The 18,174-nt window shown below is 31.6% G+C and overlaps 2 protein-coding genes across 7 annotated transcripts in view; both read left to right on the plus strand.

Annotated features, from left to right (window-relative positions):
* The window catches only part of LOC123715633, a 67,164-nt gene that overhangs the window by 14,167 nt on the left and 34,823 nt on the right, over positions 1-18,174 (plus strand). For 3 of the 5 annotated variants that reach the window (XM_045670844.1, XM_045670827.1, XM_045670862.1), the window contains exon 2: positions 14,177-14,219. The exons of the other annotated variants lie outside the window; for them this stretch is intronic. The gene's annotated coding sequence lies outside the window, so the exon portion shown is untranslated. The remainder of the gene's footprint in view (positions 1-14,176; positions 14,220-18,174) is intronic. 5 annotated transcript variants of the gene reach the window in all.
* Positions 2,117-5,033, plus strand: LOC123715658 (cysteine-rich with EGF-like domain protein 2). 2 transcript variants are annotated; one of them, XM_045670884.1, is made up of 4 exons: positions 2,118-2,274; positions 2,353-3,319; positions 3,695-3,734; positions 4,137-4,267. In XM_045670884.1, exons 2-3 carry the CDS (start codon positions 2,364-2,366, stop codon positions 3,708-3,710), a joined length of 972 nt encoding a protein of 323 aa, XP_045526840.1. In that variant the 5' UTR covers positions 2,118-2,274; positions 2,353-2,363; the 3' UTR covers positions 3,711-3,734; positions 4,137-4,267. The 2 variants fall into 2 exon arrangements, with proteins under 2 accessions (XP_045526831.1, XP_045526840.1); XM_045670875.1 differs by lacking the exon at positions 3,695-3,734 and having other exon boundaries at positions 2,117-2,274; positions 4,137-5,033.

Here is an 18,174-nt window from a genome sequence, read left to right on the forward strand (position 1 = left end):
TCCTAATACTCACTTTGTAAACTGTAAATTTTAATTCGACTTACAAATTATTTTTAAAATTGGACTTACTATTACGCTTACTCTAACATGAGGATATCAAAATCTAGTTGACTTCCGAATTCTGGTAATGATAAATTGAATTAATTTTATGACTTTAAACTTCCTTGCTTTTATGTTGTTTACCTCTTACGATATTATCTATGCCAGGTACATACATAAACTATAAATTAAAGTCACGAATAAAACCAATCACCATCGGAAGCAATTAAATAATCCGTCCGTAATTTCTCGTACAATCAATTCATAATTAGTGGACAACAAATAATATTATAATAGTCACGGCTCGTGATGTTATCTAAGATATCTATATATTTTCGTTTTATTATAAGGTTTTATTGTCAGTCTCTCAAATAGTTGTAACAACAAAATTAAAAGAGCTCTATTTCTAGGACACAATTATTTTATTGTATAGATTACCAAAAAAATTGTCAAAACTTATTCTGCCCCGGGTTCTATTGGACACATCTTTAATCTGAGTTACAATCAAACTTTAATAGGTTTTACGTATAATTAATTTTGGGAAATTTATAAAACGCTGATAAACAGAAATGACTTATATACATGTCTATGTACAAATTATATGCATATACAATTCAACAAAAGCACAAGAGGATATTTTGCATTAAATAGCCCCCGAATAAAGTTGTCACTGGTAAATTTATTTTTTATATATCGAAAAACGAGATACAAATGTGATAAATATTTTAGGTTTATATTGAAAAAATAATCAAAACCATTATAGTATCGCTTTCACTATAATTTATGATGGCATAAATTCTTAGGCAAACTGCAAATAAAAGAATCCGATCGCAGCTGCACTTAAGTTTTAAATAATAGCAACATTTAACATTTTATTTATATCCATACGATTCAAGATTATTATGATATCATCTCAACCCACAAACAGGCTTAAAGCGAGATCATTTCTTTATTTCTCAGGTTTTTCTGTGACTTTTAATGTTTATGAGTTTAATAATCTTCGTGGAACAATTTAAACTGTAGATTAAAATAATTTCTGAACCGAATGTACGTATATAAAATGTTTTTCGTAACACTTATGAATGATAAAAAATATCTTGGAAAACTTTCAATATTCACAGAAATAATCATATTAATGCTCGAATTGGAATAATAAATTTTATTAGTATATATCCATTATATATATATATATATATATATAAATATTATACAACAAAAAAATATGTGTATATAGATAATTATCATATTAATTATACTAAACCTAATATTTTAATACATAAATGTACCAACTGTATAACATGTCTGTTAGTTACCCATCTTTAGGAAATCAAAACAAGCATTGTAGGCGGTGAAAGCTATGGATTATGCAATACCTGTGATGTGATAATAAATGTATGCAAACTTCTTTGTTGCTTACATTTGTAACTTTGTTTAGATTAAGGAGTAGAAGTTTTTATGTTTTTTGAGAAGTAGGTATGTGAGTATGAGTTTTTTTTATAAGATAGAGCTCATGATCACCTGTTTTAAGGCACCCAGAGTAGAGTAATACGTTGTTAAATCTCTTTAAAAAATTGGTAGCGACACAAATCTCGAGCTGAAAAAAATATAACGCATAAAGAAGTAAATAAAGTAAGTAATAAATCTGTATATTACAAAAGTTAGTTATATTTCAAAATTCGATTTATTATTTACGCGAATAATCGCATAATGAGATACGATCGGCAAAAGGTTAAAATCGATAATTTTTCATTGGAATGGCGCGCACGCCCCGATATCTTTCATATGAACACGAACAATTCAACTTGATGATGGGTTTGTGACTTATCTTGTCGCTTTTATTTTTGATAACTTTAAATCTTTAATTTATTATTAAGTATATATTATGTTTCAACATGTTTTTACGTGCGATAACATTTTTGTATAAATGTAAATTCAGAAAATCATGTTTTTAACACTAATATCATATAATATAACATCGTCTATCGGAACGTCGTATCGATCGCATGCCGACTTCTGCCGGTCATTGACGCGTCATCTGTCAGTTGTCACTACGTCTGTAAAGGCTTACGTCAGTATTTGTTAGCTATTAGCAAGTCGAAATAAAACACGTCAGTTTTACGATCTATTTTGAATTAAAATAATATTTAAATAATTATTTAGCTCTATTATAAGCTTAGTATAACACTATTGCATGTAATTATCACAGATTGTCCATTGTAATCAAGGATATCTAAGGTAAAATATCCATGTAATTTTTCCATTTCTGTAAGTGAACATTTGTAAATATTATATATTTAATGTTTTCTTTCACAGGATAAATTACAATGAAGAGGATAGTTTTAAGTGTATATATTAGTGTTATCTTCTTCACTTTGGTACTTTGTTCTGTACAGCCTCCAAACATAAGCCCAGGAATATTAAGCCAGTCTAAATCACTCGGCGAGTGTCAATCGTGTAAGTTGTTTATAGAATCATTTAAAGCGGGATTAGACAGAACAACACGGGGAAAATATGAAGGTGGAGATGCCGCTTGGGAGGAAGAAAAGTTAAAAAAATCATACAAACGGAGCGAGATGCGATTAGTAGATATTCAAGAAGGACTATGTAAAGAGTCAAAACACTCAATTCAATGCCACCATATAGCTGAAAAGGCTGAGGAGTTTATTGAAGAGTGGTGGGCCCAAGATCCTGATGAATCTGATGATTTATTTAAATATATATGTATAGACAAGTTACAAGTATGCTGTCCCAAACACCATTTTGGAAAAGATTGCACACCTTGTCCAGGTGACCATGATAATTTATGTAGTGGCAATGGGAAATGCAGGGGTGATGGCACCCGGAAAGGGAATGGTACATGCCTATGTGATCCCGGCTATATGGGAGAGAACTGCAACCAATGTTCTTCTGGTTATTATTTGTCTTACAAGGATAACAACAAAATGTTGTGTTCTGTTTGTCATCGATCATGTATGGGTGGGTGTCGAGGAGGCACAGCCAAAGACTGTGTTGCTTGTAAATCTGGATATTTGTTTGATTCAGAAGAAGGTTGCATTGATATAAACGAGTGTGAAGACTTAAAGAGATGTAATGCAGGCCAATTCTGTGAAAATAGATTAGGCTCGTATGCATGTATAGCCTGTGATAAGTCTTGTAATGGATGTCATGGAGGTGGGCCAGATTTATGCAGAAAATGTGCAAAAGGATACTCAAAAAAAGGAGAGTTGTGTATTGCTGACAGAGAAGATGAGGATCAGTCAGAGACATTAACTACAACTAGGTAACATATCCTATGCAATAATTTGATAACGACCACATAAGTTTAAACAACCTTTGTATGATGAGAATTTGTCTTAGAAAATCAATAAGCTGTTATACCTTGTTCATAAAAAATAAAACAGAACTAAAGTATCTCTCTATTTTCATCAAAGCAAAATAAAATTACATAGAATCAGAGTAAGACTTCAGTTAAGAGGCTGCAATTTTACCAATTAAAGTTTTAATAAATAAGAGGGTATAATTATAGTCTTATCGAATACTTTTCCCAAATATATCTTAGTTCAAAGTTAATTTTTTTATTAGTCAAGTGTTCAAGCTAATGTGGTTCTATTAATAATATTTTTTTTGTTTGCTAATTCTTTAATATTTCTTACAGAAAAGAGGAGCTGTAAAACATGTGATATTATATATTTTAGGTAATTTATCTTTAAATTTTGGTGATGGTAATTCATATTTACAGCTTTTGGGAACATTGCTTTTTCTATTTACATTTTAACAAGGCACAAACATCTTTTTGAATGTATTTTAACTTCAGTTTTTAATGGTCAAGTACTTAGGTGATCAGCTCTATTAGTTCCATAGAATTAAATATATGATGCAAAAACATATCAGAAACCCTTATGTTTTTATATCCTGAGTTTAAAACAATGAAATAACTAAAAAAATATGAAATATTCCATTTTTCATGCCACTTCAGTTATTTAAACCAGTTTTACAATCTACAGGTTTAAACTTTAAACACCTATTTTTATTTAAATTATCTACATTTGAATCATTAACTGGAAAAATGTATTTAATGAAAGGAATTCATATTATAGGTACATCACATACATAGGACTGTTAATAGCAACAGTAATATTACTTCCCAAGTCACCATCACTTGGCGGCATTGTTGGCATCATGGTAATCTCATATATCGTCGGTGCTGAATACTATTGTATGATTAATGGTCACGCGGGCCTCGTGAATATGAAAGACTATGATTTGATGCAACTATTTCGCGCTTAGATTAAGTGATTTATGATGCAAAGTATATCTTCGTTTTTCTTATTGCACACGTCTGTAACATAAATCATGGTTGTTGGTACCTTCATGTCTTGGTAAAGTGTAGCTTGGTGATCGAGGGTTCGATTCTCGGCGAAATAATAATTGTATATAATATGGCCCTCGGCAACCTATGCTTATAAAGATGAAGATGAACTCGAGAAATTTATACATTTTTTTTCATTGTTTGGGAATTGGAATTATTTGTTGTGAGTCCAATTTAACACTTAAAGTTATTGTGTGGATCTTTTTTATTTTCCTTTAACGAAAATTCTGTGTAAGTGCCAAAAATCGTAAAAAAAATCATGAATTTTCATTGACCTTATGCAAACATATTCACTTTTCGTAATGTCAATAATTACGCACATTTCGTAGATTAAATTGTAATTGTAAAAATAATTAAGATGTGAATTAAAGATTACAGGTATTTCATTGGTAGCATAAATATATGTATGAAATAACTTTTAATAAAATTTATCACTTTTATTACATTGTTTTTTTTAAATAATACGTTTAAAGAGTGTTTTAAAACTGATCTAGTAGTTTGATAATGCTTGTTTTATATATATTATAGTTCTTTTTCTAAACGATGAAGATTTTATTATGTATTTTATAATAAATTATTTCGGTTTCATTAAAAGTTAATTTCAGTTATTAACGAGTAAAATTGTATGGAATATTTATTTAATTAATGTTATATTACACTAGTTTAAGTAATGCTTTGTGATATATTTATTTTGTGATCATTAATTCTTATGAAGATTTTGTCCCTTTGTACAAACAATCAATATTTAAGTATTATTGAAAATTTAGATTGTAAGATTTTAATAAAAACTGGGTGGTTAAATATATAGTTTGTTTTATTTCGATGTGTTCTGTGGCTTCGTCTGTCGCATAAGAAACTAAATAAGTTCCTACGAATATTAAGAGATGTCATATTGTATATTTCTAATACAGAAACCTATTTTGGGGGTCTGTCTCCTTTACTTATCTTCCTATATCCCCAATATGGGGCAGAGGGCGACCACAATGCTTCGCTATTACGTTCATTCTGTCTTGTTGGTCAAAGTTAATCTCTAAACTACAAAACTGCTTCAATACCTTATCGTATGATAGAGCTTTGTGTCGTTTATATCGGATTATAGAAATTACGATTAAATGATAATAATGTCGTCAAGATAATTATTTTAATATGTCGGTTTAATAGGCGTTACAGAATTAAGTTATTTTATTAGCAATTACAGTCTTTTTATAAATTACAGTTTAAATGTTTACCCCCGGCGTCTTAAACCATAGAAGTACTATATAGTACAAAAAATTAAAAATATTTCGGCTTCTTTAAGTAATAAACGGTTCATAAGTGTTATGTAACAGGAGCTGTCAATCAGTGTAGTGTGACCCTGACACCGATTTACATGTTCATACCGCACTCGCTTGCAGGTACTGTTTTCATAGGTTTAAGTTAGAAGATATCGCGAGTAAATTTTAGTTTTTTTAACATTTCACACGTTATATATGTAATATATTCGTATTATTATTCAAATATATCAGTTTCAAATAGTGTACATGTGTATGTATGATATTATTAAAATTATATCTTTACTTCCAAATGTATTCCCATAATTTGCAAGCTTTAAAAAATTGTTAGGTCTTTAAATAGATAGACTTGTTAATATAAATAGTTCATTTATATATCATGTAGATTCATTCCTCGGGAAGCAATAGACTTTTCAGGATGTCTCCAGCTCCATTATTTTAAAGATAATAATTTAAAAAAAAATTATGTGAGGACATTGTGAAAATTATTTTTTATATACAAAGTTGTCATACGCTTTATTGGATAATTTATGACGCCTGCCAATGCCCACGCATTATGTAAGTAGTAACGTTATGCAAATTCATGAATGACCTCCTCGTGTACTCGTTTTAGACGAAATACAAATATCTGTTTCGACATATGCCGCTCGTAATCTGTCAAATTAAATTTTAGGGAAGATGGTAAGGTGGATAGATATCTGGATATAAAGGTTATCTGTGCTTTCGGTGAGAGAGACACATCTCGCAGATAGGAATGTAAGATGACGAATAAAATAAATTAACTAAATATAAATTACAAACACCTAAAGTTTTTGATGTACACTCAGTTTGAGAGGTAACTTCAAATATGCATCAAAAATACAATAAAGTAGTATAAAATTTCGATCTTGGAGTATTATAAGCCTTTTGACATTTCAGTTATAGCCTCACTTGGATTTTATTTGTAATTTAGTTTATTGGTTGAGTTCTAGGTTTAATAAAAATTGTATGGAATCGTGTGTTTTTTAAAGTGCCCCCTAGATCAATGTATCTCCTACTTTACCTCCCAAGACATTTGATGATTACCCCTAAATTTAGCGGGAAAGTTGGCAGAAATTCGGTATTTTGTCCGTCTCCGGTCGGTCATCCGGCTCCTATTCATTTAGATACAATATTTTCTTGTAATCCCAGGCATCTATCGATTCGTAGAAGTCACAGGAACAAATATATTGATATTCCTTAAACATTTGTTAAACAAGAACTAAGAAGGTCATTACTTAAACGTAATTTGTGCAAACCCAAAACCAGCTTTTAAAAAAACAAAAACGTTATAAAACTCAATGTAATATATTCAGAATTCAGATAATGTTGAAAACAAGTTTCTGTTATAGTTGGACCGAAAATGGAAGGTTGCTTTGCGACTTTGCCGGATTCGAGACAATATAGCGAGTTTTGTTTTTACGGAGTTGCCATTTCACAATTAATATCTGAGGTCACTCGTGATTAATATGACGATGATGCTTTGGATGATATTAAGATAGTGTTAGCCCACAAAGTAACCGTCGAGTTTTCTATCTATGGCGCAGAAAAATCTTCTTGATTCCTGAAGGATAACGAAGCCGTTCGCCTGAAGCAAAAATATAAATGAAACATAATGTGTCCTAAGTCAAGTTAAATAATTTAATGGTAATTTCCATATAAATTTTTATTTAGCTTTATTATTCTATAAATATTATAAACTTCATAACAGTTTTCTTACAAAGACAATAGAAAAATGATAAATATTGCTACTTGGCAAGTGCCAACTGCATTAATTGCTAGCGACATGCAATGCGTGATACACGCCGACGTATATTGTAGTTTGTGTTCACGATAAGTCTGACAACGTTGTATAGACTTTAATCGAGATTTTGATGATAAAATGTTTTCGGGAAAACACTTGCAGTGCGCATTGATTACGCGTGGGACCCTGTAAAATTTTAGAGTGATCCAATGAACACTAATGTTTTTGCTAACAAATCTATTTTTAACTTATTTATGAAATAGTTTGATTCTTAAAGATCATTATAACATTACCCAAAGGCGTGGGAAACAAATATTGCATTAATAATCGTCTTTATTTTCATTTTTCTAACGTTCCGTTTACACAGCTGATTGTATCACTTATAGTGCGTATAATTTATATCCTTATCTTAAAAAAGAAAGTGAAGTCGTTATATTAAATTATTATGAAAACACTCCCATGACATAAAATAAACAATAGATATTAAAATTCAACTTTCTACATTGCATTGTTACTCTTTTTTACATCATTGCACTCGACTTTTACAAATCTTAGGAAAATCTATATTTTCATTTATATTTTACTCAAAATAATATTTATTAGTTATATTACTAAATTATTAAAAATAAAACATATAGTATACTTCATTTATAATAGTAAAATAAATCACATGAAAAAGGAATTTTTATCACTGTTAAATTATAATTTTTTCCTTAGTATCTAAGTCTTTCTAAGTCAGGTTATTCAGTAGTGTAGATATCTCTAACACTAAGTATCCCGCATATCAAATCCAATACGTTTTGGATATACGAGAAGTCATACTAAATCTCGATTTTTAAAGGGTCGAAACAATTTATTAAGATACTGACCTGACCGGACAAACGTCGTTTTGCCATGTACATTATTTATAGGAAATATTTTTATAGTTCAATGAAAATATAAGCTATCTATGATAAAAAAGGGGGTATTTTTGTATGTTATATCATAAAAAAATAAAATTGTGGTCTAAAAAATTAAAAAACATTGGGCTGCACACCAAGGGGTGTGTGTGACATCCCTAAGTGATCCTTATCACAGAAGATATAGGTTGAATATAGTGTTACGAAGACGGGTCGACTACAATGTTTCTAGGTTTTTCCACTAGTTAGAGAACTTTTCAGCAGGCTGTAATATGATTTCTGACCGTTTCAGGAGAGGGTCAATCACATATTAGAAAATTGTAATTTCCATAATGTTACCCTAGTTTTCAGGAAGCTGAAACCTTTTTTCAGTCAGTTTCAGAACATGTGTAGTCGATTGGTGCAGTTTTCAGGAGACCCGTTTTCAGGCGTTTTCAGGCCTAGGTATACCCCTTTGATGAAGGAATATTCTAGACCAAACTTTCTAGATGTGAGACAAGGACGAAATGATACGAGAGAGAGAGAGAGAAAATCAGAACTTTCTCGAAACTAGACTGAGCACTCTAGAACGCCGTACGACAAGGACGGAGCAACGTGCGAAAGAGACAAAGAGTGCGGACGTTCTAGAATTGTGCAATCGCTACTCAGTAGCAAGCCCGCCTAGAAAGTTCTCGAATATTGTTTAGAATTATTCCCAGGGATATATAAGCGAGCCGAAACGCGACTAGTCGCCTTAAGTTTGGAATGCGATAACAGGAGAGAAACACCGAAGCGATAAAGTGAATACAAGTGATAAAGTACTGTGTGAATTGTGCATAAGTGAAGTAATGAGTGACTGTGTTTTTGTGTGTTATTAGTGCATCTCTGCAATTAATTTGTGCCCATAAATTCCTCATTGATTTATCAAGAAATAAACCTTTGAAGAAATCTATGGCATTTTCTATCCGATCCCCTAGCTCGTAACAATAGTATATAGGTTGGTATATAGGTTTGAAGATTACTGTCTATCGCCGATTCTCAGACTTACTGAATATGTAAGTTTTTCGTCTGCTATGTTTTGTGTAAGATAATTTCTATTTAAAAACATTATAAACTAGTTTTACGACTTGTGGAAAAGAGTTTTTTTGTTCATGTGAATAATTATTGTTCCGTTACGATGTCTCAACAGATCTTCACATCACTGCGTATAACTTTCATTGCAAATATCTCAGGAAAAATGATATGATCATTCGATTCAGGTATCGGTGTTTTAATATCGAATAACCAAGTTTCATTTTGTAAGGGTTGGGTGCGCAAGAGGTCGCAATACATAAAGTACATAAATAGGTTGCTATAGATATAATCTATAGTGATCTAAGACACTTATAAAACTGACGCCTTCCTGAAATTAAGTTACATTGGAAAGAGGTAAACCAGCCAAAGAAGTCTCTGGTGCTACCTGCGGGTATCACATCGCATCGATAGAATTTTACTGTAAACCTAAACTGTTGTTTAATTTATTTAAGCGGAAACTTTGTGTTATGTGAGCCACAGGAGCGTAATTTTGGATACAAATACCGGATTTCTATATGATCACCTGCGTAATAAAATACACAATTGACCATACAATTCCAGAAATAATTGCCTTCCAACCGCTCTGCATGATTTGGTTCGTCGTTACTTATAAAAACAGCAAAGGATTGGAACTCCTTGCCCCCTTCTATCTTTCCTAGACACTATAATATGATGGTATTAGCTGGTTTTTATATGACAGACTGCAGTAAAAGTAACTTGAACTATTATTCTAGAGAACGAAACTAATCTGGTTTGACTTGAGTATATTTTTAGCCGATTCTAAGAAGTTAATCTTCACGCTCATCTGAATAAGGTTGGCAATATGTGCATTAAGCGTTCCCGGAAGGGTTTCAGGTCGGACCCGTTTTACTGTATACTAGATTAGATAATATCGCATTCGGACTTTCAACTGAACGAGTTCAAACAAGTATAACAATTAAAATTGCCATTCAAGTTCACACTTAGTTTTCATAGAGCGAAATTTATTGATACTAAATGAAAAATGAATTGATACTAAAAGTCTTTATGGATAACAATTTTTAATTGTATTTGAACTGAATTTTTAAATTTTAGGGACATCTTGTCGGTATTTTAAGTGTAATCTACTTTGATTTAGTAGTTAGGAATTAAAAAGATCTTAAACTATGTTCATAATCATAAAATTACAAACAAATAAAATATCGTATCAAAACGAAAGAGCAGTGTTGGCCTGGTGGCTTCAGTCTACTCCTCTCATCGCTGAGGTCGGAGGTTCGATCGCCGTCTGTGCACCAATTTTCGTTCTTTTTCCTATGTGAGCTTTTAATTCACTCGGTGAAGGAAATCATCGTGAGGAAACCGGCTTGCCTTAGACCCAAATTAAAATATTTATGCCTATATTAAAAATTAAAGTAATTTATAATTATTAACTAAAGTACTCTTTCGGCTGTAATTTATCTGTAGACTTGATTTTCGAGTCAACAGCGGATCTGTTTAGTAGATAATGTTTAGTATATATTAATTGTTATGAATAAGGTCGAATACACAAGTTTAACTAAGTATGTGTTTAGAGTACTGAGCGATTTGGTTCGCTTTTACACTTCTATAATATTCAGTAACAAAAATCAAGTATCAATGTCAATTAAAACGTAACATAAAGACATTAACACCGTGAGGAGTCATGCCTTCCAAATACCAGCTTCGTCTATTTTCACCAAATTCAGCGATGGGCTTGTCGAATTGTCAATCTCTAAGATATCAGCTTGATTCTTCCTCTCTAGGCAGACATTGTGTCTCCTTGCATTTTCCACAAAGTACGTAGTAGTAGTGAGTATGTTTCAATACGAGCCGCATTAATTTAAATTTGATCAGCACCAACTTGATGGCTGGAGGTCTAACTAATGAACTGTGGAATCAACTGGTGGGAGTGTTCCCTGAGAGATACGACCTCCAACTATTCAAAGTTAGAGTGTATTCCTCCTTCAAACGTCGGCAACGCACCCACTGAAAATGGGTGTCCATGGGCTGCGATGACTCGCAAAACAATCACAATTTGTATTTGGTATTTACCAATATATTTTCTTAGAATCATTTCGTTCTCGTTGTTTGTACTAAACCTAAAGATAAGCATAGCGAACATTGTACGAGTGTGGTACTTAAGCGGGTAATTCGAGCACGTTCGTGGCATACCGTTCCGTTGTCGTGATCTTACAGTTATAAGACTTTTACACTTTGCGATACGACCTTCTACATTTTTGAACAGAAAGCTTTTAGTACGTTGCATTAACGATACATTTTATAAACGAAATCTATGGAAATTTCAATATTAGTACGAAGAAAATAAATAGATATGACATGTGTATAGTATATTTATTCTACAAGCGATCCTAATTACTCATTACATTTAATAATATTCTCGAAATATAATTTTAATATTACCTTGCCGGTTTTATAAAGTACGATGTTAGTTGGTCTTTGGCGAAATATTATTTGTGTTGAAAAGCAATATAAGCCTTGTCTTATATATGTTTGCCAGACTTGGAAATATATAGACACTAAGAATAAAAATCAGAATTTGTCTAAGAACGGAACATGCTCAAAATTAGAAAAAATAACAAAATAAGACACAAAGATAAGAAGCATTACTACTGCTGGCATTACGGCTGCTTTAATGAGATCTGAGAGGGAGCTGGAGATCCTTAGAGGAGGCCTTCACCTTTGGAAGGGTTTTTGAAAACTAATTAGGATAGATATTATTTATTATAGGTAAAAATTTATAAAACTGGTTTTCGTTTAAAAATTATTAAGTTTATTTTGTAAGAAAATAAATTCTTTGTATTTTATTTATTTATCAATGTCCCACAACGTGTTTTCCCATGCAAGGGGACTAATTTTTCAGTAGTGACTAACATATTTGCGGAACAATATTTATTTTTATATTCTAATACGGTGAAATGGAGATGTCATTTATGAATTCTGAAGCCATAACAAACCTAATAAATTAAATAGACCTAAGAGCTTAGGCTTTGACAGTTGTAAAGATATATAATTGTGATTGACGTCGCTCTTAGAAATAATATTTCCGCGTTCCTTGAACTTCGCCCACGCTGCGGTCTGTGACTAATATTTAATGGCGCCATAACCATTGTTATGGTCATATTATCAACATTTCATATTTCCAATATTATTTTGTGTTTCTAGCCTAGCTGATTCATTATTGAACGCGCACGAACACAGATAGTGTTGCGTGCGACGGCGATCGAATAACTAACGAAATTCCTTTTTTATAGAAGAGGGGGCAAACGGGCAGGCCGTCCATGGACACCTTCAATACCAGACTGCTCGCGAGTTTGTTCCCGGCCTTTTAAGAAAGTACGCTCTTTTCTCGAAGGACCCTAAGTCAAGTTGTTTCGGAAATACTTCAGTGGCAGCTGGTTTAACATAGCGGTAATGCACGGCAAAAACTGCTCAGTTTTGGAAAAAATACCGGGACTATTTCCGCCAATTATCTGTCTAGAAAAACTTTTTTTTAGTTCATAATTAAGGTGGATAGTTATAGAACGTTGATTGTTTATTAATATAATAAATTCGTAACTCGTTCCTTCGTTCAATGATGATGATTATTTATGTATTTTTACTAAATTGAGATGTATGCTAAGCAGTGGGAGAGTTGTATATTGGAGTAATTAAGGAGGAAAAATTAGATGATAAGCAATAATTTTTTTATTATAGTTTTCACACCGGTATAAAACACACTGTCACTTCATACTAAATATATTGTTTATTAGACGTAACAATGAAATATACAGTATTTACACGTTTCTTAACCTACATAGTCATAATAAAAATAATTAAAAATTTATAAAAAGAAAATTAAAACATATCTGAAAAGTTTGGTCCCTGTGGCAGTGTACCTTTAACGCTGGCAGCATTTCCTCGCAGAATTGCGATATTTATTCACTGAATGAGGAAAGCACCAGCTCTGGGGTCACCGGTTTTATCTACCAGGGGCCAACTTAAATCTTTAATTGGAGCCTGTGCACTTGAAACCTCCGCCCCAAGAGTCTACTCTAAAGGGAACAAAATCGAAGGATGAAAGACTCTTATATTTGAGCCGTTTATTATTATTTACCTGCTCTGCGGCCGTCCCAGCTTTTTTGCTTGTTCGAGGGGGGTGAGACGTGAAGACGTTCTTTATCTCTACGCTCGTATGTTATAAAGAACTATATATAATAAGAGATTTTTAAGAAAACACTTTTTTAACGGATTGAAACTATGTATTATTATTAACTTTTAGCTAGAGTAACAGCATCAAAAAGTAACTAACATCCGTTACTAATACCATATTATATACGAAAGAAAATTACACATTAGTTTAATATTTACACAAAACAATATTCCCGAACTGGCCGCGTGACCGTGTTGTGAATTAAAAATCGATATCAGCATCCATAAATAGCAATAAAAAAGGAACTTTAAAACCGCTTCGCTTTTAAAACATTTACATTTAAAATCCTTTGATGTAGAAATTGCCAAATGTCGTTGGAGTCACATTGGTTGGACCTTGAAATTCGCGAAAGGGTCTGGCCAGACCACGCGATCGAAATTTTTAACGAATGAGTTATTTCTTAGTAGTAAATTTTTGCAAGGTAATTTTTATATATATTCAGCTCGCTAATCATTAGGATACAATATAATTACAGAAAAATATTAAAAATCCAGATTAGCTAATATTACTTTAGAATTTATTGAATAAACTAAATTCAATAACTCAGGCATTTAATAGGTTTTTCTCAATTTTCAGATTTTGACGCTGCCTTTAGGGTGACGTAACATGAATTTATGAGGTAAGATCTATATAATATCATTTTACAATTTAAAAAAAACACGAAAATTTGATAAGGAAGATTTCTATTCTAATTCTAAGGAAATAAAGTTGCCATTATTTTGAACAATTTAATCGAGTTTAGATAACGCGGAATAGAAATCACATAACTTTAATCTATATTATTAAATTAAAAGAAAACGAGAAACACTAAGCTGCTTAGTCGATTAACATAATAAGATTTTCAATTAAGATACTGAAAGCCCATCCATTTCTGATACTTATCCCATATATTATTTAAACTATACATTCACTGAAAAAGACCTTATCTCAATTTACTAAGCCCTTATATCATTACTTAATATTTTATATTGCTGTATCGATTATCTCTGTTAAATTTAACACCTGCGTATATCAATTAAAACATGATAATAATTCACGCGAAGCATATTTGAACCAATAAAATTATAAAACTTCTGGATCTTCAGCGCTCAAAAGAAACACAACCTTATTTACATTTAAGTAAGGGTGGTTTTAAAGTTTTATAAACCATACAAATAATGTAGAGCAGAGATAATACAGAGCGATGTTGCTTGTCTATGCCCACCGATTTATTGCACGCCTTGGATATTTTTAATCTGTTATCTTTTTTTAACTCTATTCTTAGTACGGAATTTTTCTTTGTAAATATCCATGGGGAATATAGACTATAATAATTTTTTAAACAAGCTTTGCAGAAGCGGTTTATATTGTTGTCTGTGCATAAAATTGCATTTTAAACGATATTTTCATGTAGAATATTGGTTTTTATTACTGTATAAGTGTTTCAAATTTAATTCACATCTACGTCACACTTTCTAGTTCATTGATATTAATGAATCTCCAAATGGATATAGCTAATAATATATATTTGTTCAATTCACAAGAGCAGGTTTTTGTTGTACTGATATCAATATGTTATTATATTTTCAAGAGAGTACAAATCTACACAACACTCAACACAAAATATTATTTGTGCGTCTTCTTGGGTGGTTAATGATAGCAATTTAAAAAAATTCGAGACGTCATCGCGCTACAAGAGACTTTTAACTCCCAATTACCTGTCAAATTACTGCACAGCGCACTGCATTGAATTTGCTTTCAAAATATATAATTTCATATCAAGTAAGCTATAGGCATATAATATTGCTCACGATAATTTTATGGTGAAATCTGTATGAGTAACTAGTACTTTCGATATCGTAAAGTTTCTTTAAAATTCTTCTTGTTTCAAAAGCATATCGCATAACTAACACGCATTATATTATCTAAATATTTACTTTTATGTGTATATTTTAAGTATAAGACGCGAGATGCAAGTGAATGTGTTAAAACTGCTTTAAGTTTACCTTTTGTTTTTCCTATAAAAATATATGTCGGGACTATTAAGAAAAGTATGTAATTAAATTATATATATTCATTTTTATGAATATTAAGTTTGTTATGGAAGAGCTGGAACGCTGGGTTAGCGCTTATATATATATATCACTTCATTTCAATAAAACTATTTTCTTCACACAAGTATATCGAGCTTCAACGTTCAAATTATCGTAAAAAGTATGAAACAGGTTACGGCAAGTGCTAACTCAATTACCACTTATAACTTGCCGTGTTTACTTTGCTCGGACCCTGCAGGCTATATCAACATTGTAATACGCGTATAATAGGAGATATGTGAACAATAATGTATCAATTACATGCTGTATATAAATGGAGAAAGAGAAAGCGTTTTTACAAATCGAAACAATTATTGAAAAATCATTTATTGCATTCCTACTAAAACAGAACTACTTGATCTTTGTAATGCGTACTAAACATGAACACCTAGTCGTCAATGTTACGTAATGATGAGGTAATAAGGTCACGCCCGCAGGTGGGTGTGGGTAAGAGTATTAAAGTCTTTGACAATTTTGTGTCTTTCTTAGGTGACGTATATCTTGTATATTCTTTATAGGGGGTCCTGACGAATAGAATGTTGCCTTACAAATCCAGGAGCTGTTTGGCACGCACTCTGCCTGAGGTATATTCCTTGAAAATTATTTCTGGTTAATTTCTTCCTCATTTCTATTCTTGTATGATTTTATTGCATGGAACTGATTTGAATTTAGACAAAAAATCGTCGTTTCAAATATATTGCTAATATTCCTTATAATAGTGGGCTTAAAAGTTCGTAAGCTCAATTCCCTTCGAGAGCGATACAACGATTATAGCGGTTACAATTTTTTGATACCATTGCTATAGTACGATTTGTCTTTAGCCTAAAAATAGGCCTAATTTCGGTGAATACCTATTCATCAGCGGCCAACTTCTGTCCAGCGAGCATTCTCTTGAGGTCTGAGAAGAGGAAAGAGTCCTCTCATTTGAAGTTCTATAAAACAGTCTATAGTTTGAATGTATTTGCTATTATTGTTTGACATTCAACTGTTTGTTCATGATCTATTGATTTTTCAAATAAAATACGGTGAAGTGAATTTTGACCTTTATTGCCCAGTGGCAAGGTCTAAATCTAAATTTTGGTCCATTTCTTATGACGTGCCGCAGTGCCGTTGATGTTTTTTCTATTGACGATGGGATATTCAATTTTGGACGCGACTCGTTTAGGAACTTATAGTTAATTTAGCTTTGTTTTTTATCTATAACAAACTCGCCAGTATGCTAGTAATACAATTTTTACTAAGATTACTATTATTAAGTAGCTATTAATAAATTATCGCAAGTAATTACTCTACTGTACATATATATTGTTCGGATATAGGACCCTTGATAGACTATCAGTCAAGTGAACCGGCAGATCTATTGCCCAGAAGCTAAGCAGCAGGAAAGTGTCAAAACTGCTCTTTCCTAAGAAATTTTATTTCCTTAATCCCGGCTGGTGGGATTGGTGTCTTCCGCCCTACTATATTCTGTATGAGGACTTTTTTGACCTAAGAAGTCATAATGACTGCAAAGATTACAAAGAAACAAATAAAAATTCCATTATTTAATTTAAACATCCAAATTTATATTTTTTTTAATTATACAACGCTACCAGAAAGGAACTACGCTTCATGATAAGATATAATTTGTACATCTCCAAGGTTAGATAATTTGAGGTCGATTACAAGGTCTAAGTCTTAGTATAGGTACCAGAACTAATTTCTTATTAATTGAATGTATAAATAATAAAATCTATTTATCATTACCAACCAGCGAGTTCCAGGCTTTGCATTTTATTATTGGAAAAAAATACAGCCACCTATCAGAATAATGTAACCTACAGTTGTTTTTGAGTAGTTTTGCTATAAAATTACAAAACCCTATCCTGTTTAGCATACGGAAACACAGAGCAATAAGAAGATTCTTTAGTTTTGTAATGGTTCTAATACAAACGTATTCTATAAGGTTAATTAACAATTCTGATTCTGGCTTTAATTTAATTTGGTAAGTTAATAAGCACACTGGCGGGGTTTTTATGGCAACACCACGTTAAAGCAGATATTATCATTATTATAGTAACTATAATACATTTAGTTTATAACGAAGTTATAACTTATTGCATCGTTCTTACCATTATTGAATCCAACAGTTTAGTTATTTTTAAATTTATTGTTTATATTATCACTGTTTTACTTACTTGATTTCGTAGTATTTTTACGGATATATATATATATATGGACAAACAATTTTGTATCATATGTTTGTCCTTATTTTGTGGTCCAAATAACAAGAAAAAGTATAAAAATTAATGGCCAAACTTTGTTTAATAATTTGTTCTAATCTTACGATGTTTTAATAGTTCCACATCTATGATAAAGAAATAATTTTATATTTGTTTCTTTACGATAGTGAATATACTTAGAAGTAATTTGATATCAATAAAAGCCTACAAAAACATCATTTATATTCTCCCTTGAGTGTGTTTTCTTGTCATGTCGTCACCTCTGAGTCAATTTCCTGTT

The sequence above is a fragment of the Pieris brassicae genome, chromosome 1 (assembly GCF_905147105.1).
Source record: "Pieris brassicae chromosome 1, ilPieBrab1.1, whole genome shotgun sequence".
Lineage (NCBI taxonomy): Eukaryota > Metazoa > Arthropoda > Insecta > Lepidoptera > Pieridae > Pieris > Pieris brassicae.

Excerpts from the sequence above, each read along its gene's own strand:
- LOC123715658 (XM_045670875.1), top strand. The coding sequence starts at position 2,364 with ATGAAGAGGATAGTTTTAAGTGTATATATTAGTGTTATCTTCTTCACT. Across the intron at positions 3,320-4,136 it reads GAGACATTAACTACAACTAG|GTACATCACATACATAGGAC; the intron begins GTAACATATCCT and ends TTCATATTATAG.